The sequence below is a fragment of the Chrysochloris asiatica genome, unplaced genomic scaffold (genome assembly GCF_000296735.1).
Source record: "Chrysochloris asiatica unplaced genomic scaffold, ChrAsi1.0 scaffold00373, whole genome shotgun sequence".
In the NCBI taxonomy this organism is placed as follows: Eukaryota; Metazoa; Chordata; class Mammalia; order Afrosoricida; family Chrysochloridae; genus Chrysochloris; species Chrysochloris asiatica.
In genome coordinates this window covers 744,742-753,529 of record NW_006408891.1, presented here as the reverse complement: position 1 = coordinate 753,529, position 8,788 = coordinate 744,742, and the positions used below count along the sequence as shown (strand labels likewise).

At 40.9% G+C, this 8,788-nt stretch overlaps 1 protein-coding gene across 1 annotated transcript in view; it reads left to right on the top strand.

Moving 5' to 3' along the window:
• The first annotated feature begins 1,680 nt into the window (after positions 1 to 1,680).
• KCTD8 (potassium channel tetramerization domain containing 8) overlaps positions 1,681 to 8,788 on the top strand; it is a 577,124-nt gene continuing 570,016 nt past the window's right edge. The window contains exon 1 of the mRNA XM_006876277.1: positions 1,681 to 2,629. Within this exon, the coding sequence (XP_006876339.1) occupies positions 1,681 to 2,629 (949 nt within the window). The remainder of the gene's footprint in view (positions 2,630 to 8,788) is intronic.

Genomic DNA, 8,788 nt, shown 5'->3' with positions numbered 1-8,788 from the left:
AAAAAAGAGGAAGAACCCCAGCGAGATGGATTAACAAAGCAGCAGGATGAATAAGCTCAAGTGTGGCAACAATTGTGAGGTTGGCTGAGGACTAGGCAGTGTTTCATTCTGTTGTGCGTAGTATAGCAATAAGTCGGCACTGACTCTATGGCAGCTAACAACAACAATAACAACAACATGATTTTATAGGAATATATATATATTTTTGCTTATCCTTATATTTTTATCAAAACAAAGTAACAAATACAGTTGCTGGGCCTGTTTATGTACAACTAAACACCCAATGGGATTTGTTTCTTTGGTTTGGAAGTCTGAGGCCATAGCTTGGAGACACATCCCAATTATCTGAGTATTGCTTCTCATTCCTTCTGTTCTATCTCCTATTTTCTTTGAGTAAATGACTGGGTACTTGAAAGCTAGCAAATGGCCTTCTAAGTTAATACAGTTGGTTTTTAACTACCTGAAGCAACAGAGAAAGGAAAAGTCCTGAGTGGAAGAGAAAATAAAAAAATGTGAACTGAAATTCAGATTTCAAGGGTTTTAAGTATTTTTCAACTATATGGTGTGGTGCTGCACTGTAATGACCTGGATCACAAGGTCGGCTTGAATTCAAGCTCACCAGCTGCTCCTGGAAACACTATACAGGGTCGCTATGAGTCTGAACCGACTTGATGACACTGAACAACAATATGCGATGCATTCAGTTAAATATGCAATAATGTATTTTGTTTTTATTGAAAGTACAAGCATTTACCCGTCACGAAATATTACCACATACAAGGGATTTTCCCCTCCTCCCATGTAGTGGCTTTGCAGTCAGTGCTCCCAAGTCCACATTTGTAATGATCTCAGGTTAGGAGGCTTGCATTTGTTAAATCAAAACCTATTCCACATTCACTTGTTCTTCCTTCCTCCACCTTGATGCAAACATAAAAAACTAGTTTTACTCTTGGAGTGGGTTGTGGAAAGAAAGAAGAAAGAGAAGGAGAGAGAGGGAGAGAACGGAGTGAGTGAGGGAGCTGCAGTCAATTATTTTATTCATTTCCAGTCCTTTCCTATCCTCTTGTCAAAGCTGCCAGGCTCCAGCCTTCTCTAGGTTTCGTCCTCGGTCCCGCCCCCTAGCGTCCGAACTGGACAGCTACCGGCTGGCGCCTATCTCTTTAAATGACAGCTGTGGCTTGGGTCCCAGTCCAGGGCTTGACGTCAGTGCTGCCTCCTGGGCTGCTAGGAGTAGTTAGCGCCGGCTTCCGCGCTCAGAGCTCGCCTAGCGCTCACAAGCTGCTGGCGCGGTGAGTTTTCCTTGCTCTGGCCCCTCCTCCCGCTCTCCCAGCGGAGAGCCTAACAGCAGCCCCAGAACCTCTTGCAAGTCTCTCAGACTTCTCCGCTGTCTCCGTAAAGGAGCAGCCGCTGCTCCTCCAGCCTCCTCCGCAGCCGACGCGCCAGCTGAACTGCTCTCCTGCGAGCCATTCCCCCCGATGGAGCCTGGGCGCAGCAGACGCCGTCGCTTCTCTGAGCCCTGAACTGGGCTTTACGGTTGGAAGAACCCAACGCCGGGCTCCGGGGCGCAGGACACCAAGGCGCACCCAGAGGGCCAGAGCCGAGAGGGGTGCGGGGCGCCGGTTCTGAGACCCAGAAAGTGCTGCTCTACCAGGTCACTTGGCCGGTGGCAGAGGGAAAACGATGGCACTGAAGGATGCGGGCAGTGGCGGCAGCACCATTCTACCAATTAGCGAAATGGTCTCCTCGTCCAGCTCTCTAGGCGCGCCGCTAGCCGTCACCCCGGGGCCCGGCGCTCCCTCGCCCTTCCCGGAGGTGGTGGAGTTGAACGTGGGCGGCCAGGTCTATGTGACCAAGCATTCCACGCTGCTCAGCATCCCGGACAGCACTCTGGCCAGCATGTTCTCACCCTCCAGTCCTCGGGGCGGTGCCCGGCGCCGGGGCGAGTTGCCCAGGGACAGCCGGGCGCGCTTCTTCATCGACCGGGATGGCTTCCTCTTCAGATATGTGCTGGATTATCTGCGGGACAAACAGCTTGCACTCCCGGAGCACTTCCCTGAGAAGGAGCGACTCCTGCGCGAGGCCGAGTACTTCCAGCTCAGCGACCTGGTCAAGCTGCTGTCACCCAAGGTCACTAAGCAGAACTCGCTCAATGACGAGGGCTGCCAGAGCGACCTGGAGGACAATGTCTCCCAGGGCAGTAGCGATGCGCTTCTGCTGCGTGGGGCCGCAGCCGCCGCCCCCTCGGGTCCGGGTGCGCCCGGCGGTGGCGCTCTGGACAAGCGCTCCGGCTTCCTCACGTTGGGCTACCGCGGCTCTTATACCACGGTGCGCGATAACCAGGCAGACGCCAAGTTCCGGCGCGTGGCGCGCATCATGGTGTGTGGGCGCATTGCTTTGGCCAAGGAGGTCTTCGGGGACACGCTCAATGAGAGCCGCGATCCAGACCGGCCGCCTGAGAAGTACACGTCCCGCTTCTACCTCAAGTTCACCTACTTGGAACAGGCGTTTGACCGCCTCTCCGAGGCCGGCTTCCACATGGTGGCGTGTAACTCCTCTGGCACTGCCGCTTTTGTCAACCAGTACCGTGACGACAAGATATGGAGCAGCTACACCGAGTACATCTTTTTCCGTAAGTTTTTAGCCTTTGTATGTGTATGTACTTGTAATGCTCTCATCATCCCGTGCTCCTATTGGAGCCAGGGGCGTCTGGCTCGGGAAACTGGCGAACTGATTAGACTCTCCCTGCATTCCTCAGGGTGCAACAAACACTGTTTATTCTTTTGACCCTTTGGGTCGCTCTCGCGACTTCTTGATTGAATTCACTTTCCACGCAGTTCTCTCTCTGAACTTTAAAAAATTTTTCCCTCTTGGTCTGGCCTGCACCTTATATTCTGGGTTTATCTCCAACTAAGGCGAGGAGGACCTTAGTGCTGGGCTGGACGCGCAGGTGCTCCTAGTCTCTCAGCTTCCGCGGATCTTGGCCACCAAGTCTCACCGCGAATCCCCTCGGACTACCTCCCCTTGCTGCCCGCCAGTTGCATGAGCCCCCAGTTACTGGGCAGTGTCAGGAGGGGATAGTGAAAGACTTAACAGCTGTGCCAAGTGAGACCTTCAGGTAACGAAGGTGTGAGACCGGCTGGTGAGAATGGGGTCTCTATTAAACCTTGTTGTTACTAACATAGAGTAAGTTCCTATACACAGAGACCCTTATAAGGTTTCCGAGGAGTGGCTGGTGAGCTTGAGCCGCCAATCTTGCAGTTAGCAGTCCAGTGCTTCTGCTACAGGGCGACGAATATTGGAAACCCCGTAGTTACGAATCTGGCTGCTAACCTCAACGTCAGCAGTTCGAAACTACCAGCTGTTCCGAGGGAGAAAGATGAGACTTTATGCTCCAGTAAAGGTTTGCAACCTAGGAAACCCTGTGCAGATTCACTATGATTCGGAACCGACCCAACGGTACTTAACAACAACAACAACAATTTTCCCCACACCAGTTCCAACACATCTGTTTGCGTTTTGGATAACAGAGGGTAGTAGAAGTGAGTCTGGGTGCTGTCGTTAAGGTTGGACATGTGTGTATGTGCGCGCGTGCGCATGTGTATGGTTGGTTTTCTTTCTGAGCGTCTCAAATGTAAAAGTGGTTGTTGAGCTTAGTTTTCTAGAGAGAGTAGATTAATGCAATGATTTGAAATGAAGGAAGGGAGAGGATTTGGGAAAGCATCGAGGCACAATGCTTTTGTAGAGTGCTTCCGCAAGGGGATGAGTGGAGTTCTAATAATTAAGACTGCCTGGAGGTGGGGCAGCAGTGGAGGATGACACTATTCTCACTGAGGTGTATAAAATGAGAACAATGACGACAGAGCTATTTGGATAGCCAGTTGGGATAGTGGCAAGGACATTGTTTGCCAAACTTGTTTTTTTTTTCTCTTTGACAGATACAAGTTTTTAAAGTTGTTTATAATGTTAGGGAAAGTAGAATTAAAAGCCTTCGATAGAAACAGACGAGTTTTGTTGTGTGTATTCATTTTCCTAATGAAGTCATTAAGATCCTGTGTAATAGTCTGCACTTTGACTGGAAAGGTGGAAGCACCTTTCCTTGACCAGGTGCAAACTTGATTGGATGGTGGCTTTGTGTTTGTGTAATTTGATTACCTTGGTATAAAGTGACCAAATGTAGCACCCAACTTTATCGTGAAATTCCAGTTGTAATAGTGTTGAATTTGGCAAGGAGACCATTTCAAAAGTAAAAGAAAAGACTTGTCCACTGATAAAATCTAATTGTCTTTAGTATATCAAATTATTATGTGTTATATGTTAAATTGACAGCAAAACCACTTAAAAGGAGGTGATATTTTATTGTTCGTGAGAAATTGGTACCCTTTCTATTAAGAAATTAGAAATGTTTAGCATAATTCTTTGCATTATAATTTTTCGTAGTGGAATAATTTGCCAATAGCTTCTTAGATTTTAAACATTAATTTCAACATAAACCTATTTACAGGCATATCAGAAGATGAGGTGTAATTATTATTTGCATTGTTAATTACTAGTTATTTTTATTAGGAAGACTGGAAACTTGGGTGTTCTCTAGTGTTCTCTAGTTTTCCTGTATTTTGGAAGCATGTCACTAATTTGGTTCTTTTATTTTTCACCTAGAAATTTATGGACTTGAAAGTGTTCATTACTTTGATTATAAAGAGAGATACTATACTATAGATTGCCTCTAAATTAGAAGAAAAAAAAATACCTTGAAATATATTGATGTTGAAAGTCTGCCAATTTAATTAATGCAATAATTTAAGAGATATTTGGAATTCAGGATATTTCACTTCTAAAGCTATAAGAAGTGTTAAACAAAATAAAATATTCATATGATGATGAACTACTTTCAGCGTATTCTCTTACCTTATGAACTCTGAAGAGTCATTCATAAAAGTCTCTGAAATCTGAGGAGACAATTTATATTTGATCCTTCTTCATTGATTATCTTAACTTTAGGGAAAATATACAATTCCAGACTACTGTTGTTTTGATGTGATAATGAAGTCATTAATCAACCAAATGTAATTTCTCTTTTTCATTTGTATTGTAAAATTTATATTGATACTAGGATTATGTATTTATTTCAATACTTTGTACATATTACAGCATATCACTTTCACAAATAATTTTGAATGGACTTCATTTTAATTTTTGATGAAAGAAGGTAAAAAGTAACATTTTTGTATCTCTAAAATCTGTTTGATAAAGGCATAAAGGTATAAAAATGTAACCTTGTTTTTGAAATCTCTATTTAAAAGATTATCAGTATTATTAATAATAATTTAAAAAATTATCACATGAACTTCTTTGCTCATTTATGCTTAGGATACAGAAGAGAACTTGAATATCTTTTTTTCCTCCCCCTTAAGTCTAAATTCTTTCAACAAACATTTATTTAGTATATAACTTGTATCAATAAGTACTGGTCACTTTAACACCCTTTTGACATTTAGTCTCAATATGAATATAATAAAAGCTCCACTAAAAATGATAAAATTGTAGCTTATACAATTGTAGGTCAATTTCAACTACATCCCCTAAGAATTTTAGCTATGTAGGTCCAGAGAAAGGCAGCTGGTTCACTAATCCCAGACATTGCTATTTGCCAAATGTATGATATTGGTTAAATTATGTATGGCTTCATGTGTCATTTTCTTATCTGTGTAATGGAGATAATCATAGGACCAATCTTAAATGGTTTAAGAATACATGCAAAACCATTACACTGGTGCCAGAATCATAATAAGAGTTTAACAAAAGTTAGCTGGTAGTTTTATAAACTATCAATGACCAACTTCTTATTCTTGAAAACATTACATAAATTTCTTCTTATAAGTAAGTATGGTGGTGATGGTGGTGTGCTGTGGAGTTGGTTCCAACTCATAGTGACCCTGTATAAGGTTTCCATGTCCATAAATCTTTACAGGGCACAAAACCTCATCTTTCTCCCATGGAACAGTTGGTAGTTTCGAACTTCTAACCTTGAGATTAGTAGCCCAACTCATAACCACTATGCTACCAGAACTCATAGTATGTATAGTTAATTTAATTGCAAAGTTAATTGGAAAATCATTTTGCAATTAAATGATAGCATACTGAACTTTTTAAAATATTGAGGAGCCAAAGTGTCAGCTTGAGGACTAAGGTGTGCCTGGCCCAAGCCATGGTATTTTCAATAACCTCATATGCATGCAAAAGCTGGATAGTGAATAAGGAAGACCGTAGAAGAATTGAGGCTTTTGAGTTATGGTGTTGGAGGAGAATATTGAAGGTCCATGGGCTGCCAAAAGAGCCAACAGATCTGTGTTGGAAGAAGTGCAGTCAGAGTGCTCCTTGGAGGCCAGGATGGCCAAACTTCATCTTTCATATTTCAGACATATTGTCAGGAGGGACCACTCACTGGAGAAGGATGTCATGCTGGGTAAGGTGGAGGGCCAGAAAAAAAGAAGAAGACCCCCAGTGAGATGGATTGGCAAAGTGGCAGCATCCATGGGCCCAAGTGTGGCAACAATTGTGAGGTTGGCCCAGGACCGGGCAGTGTTTCGTCCTGTTATGCATAGGGTCACTATGAGTTGGTACTAACTCGATGACACCTAAAAACATGAATAACTATACTGAACTTTCAGCTGTTTGAAACACTCAATTAAGTAGTTACAACTTGTCTGGAACTTGAATCTATCACATCAAGTTCAAGTTACCTAGTCTTTTTCAGTTATACTTCAGTTGACTTTTCTGGAATGACTGGAACAGATCCTGTTTCTGATTCAGGGCCAGGAAGCATTTTAGCACTTTACACTAAGACTTGAAACTTTGGCATTATTTCCTGACAAATATCAAGCTAGATTCATAGCTCCTTAAGTGCTTGTATTCAAGTCATTGGATTCTAATGTACAAAGTTATTTGCAGGCCATTAAACATTTAACGTCTGCCTCATTTGGCTACATGTACACTTTACTATCTATTCTCAGTTTTACCTCATTATTTATCAAGTCTTTTTAATACACTACAACATGCACCATTACTATTAAATTTTATCTTATTCTCCTAATAAGGAAGATGGATTATCCTTTCTTGGGAAAACAAAGTGATTTATTACATGTTCTATTTTGGGGGGATGTCTGGGAAGTATAATTGTGGATGTTTGTAGCAGTATTTGGGAAGGGACATATATGTTGGCAATATATTGCATGGACAGTAGTTGTATGCTTCAATGTGATGTGGAGACATAGTTGAAACTAGCATTTAAAGTTTTAACTTTAAATTAATTAATTGAAGAAGTAATCCCTTTATTTCTCATAATCAGTGAGTTTATAGAAAAGTTGCTGCTGATAGATAGTACTCCTCTATTTTAAAAGTACATCAAGTTTTGACCTCCTGTATACTGGCTGATTATGATGTGGTGTGAAAGTATATTTCTCTAGATTGCACTTTTTGTATTTTTTTTTATGTTTGATTCATTCTTTTTTCTTGTTATTGTGATGCATAACAGTGTCACATCTAAGAATTAATACTATTACTGATCTGAGCTGTGAATTCTAATTTATCTTCATGTGTTTTTATATCCATTCTTTCAGATTCATTCTGATTTATTTCAATATGTTGGTTTGAAAAAAGCTGTTTGAGTTAAAAACATTCAAATAGCTATTAAACCTTACATGTAGCATGCTTATTGTATTAAGAGTTTTCTGAGACACTTCTTTGAAAGTCATTCTATTTATATGCATAGCTTTAACATTGTTTATCATTTTCTTTTCTAAAAAAAATCATAAAATAACATTTTATTTTTAAAAAGTGGTTTTTTAAACAATCATTTGTGTGTGTGTGTTTGTTTCTTTGCCTTCTGAATACCTACTCCTCATATAATGTGACAATTTCTCCTGTATCCACTTGGCTGATTGACTTTGGAATCAGTGGGAATTAAGCAAAGGAACAGATAACTTTTTAAAACAGTACGATTCTGACTTCATGCAAGTAATTCCAGAAATAAAGCAAAGAGAAAATCACAAAAACCTTAGGATTTCTTTCGGAAGTTTGGAGACTGTCCTATGATAATGGATGCTTTTTAAGGGCATTGACATTTTATGCCTAGTAATATACTATCTCTAAACTTGATCTTTTGTGCAGTGTTATGTCTACTACCAACTCTACAGCTTTGAATGTATCAATCTCTATGCAGATAATGAAGCTAAAAGAATGAATGGTACTACAAGCCTTCTTAGACAAAATTATTTCTCTCTTATAATTTAGGATGTTAGAACTCACAATTTCAAATTATCTGTGTGTTAGTTACAAATAAAAAATAAAATCATTTCTTTGGAAAAAAAGGAAATGGAAAGACAAAAGTATTGTCTTGGAAGAAGCATATTCAAAAAGTTCCTTTAAAGGGAGGATGGCTAAACTTTGTGTCATGTACTTTGGATATGTTATTGAGAGGTTACAATCTCTGCAGAAGGATATTATGCTTGGTAAAGTAGAGGATCAGCAAAAAGCAGACAGTGGCTGCAGCAGTAGGGCCCGACTCTTGTGACGATGGTATAGGACTTGGCAGTGGTTTGTATGTTCTACATAGGTTTACTGTGAGTCAAAACTAACCTGATGGCATGTAACAATTGTCTTAATTAATTGGTTGTTATTAATTAAATCAGATGACTGGGCACTTTCAGTCTGTTTTAAATTATAAAAGTAATAATGTAGTTATAGGAATTATTTTAAAAATATAAAAAAGAAAAGTAAAATTTAAAGTCAC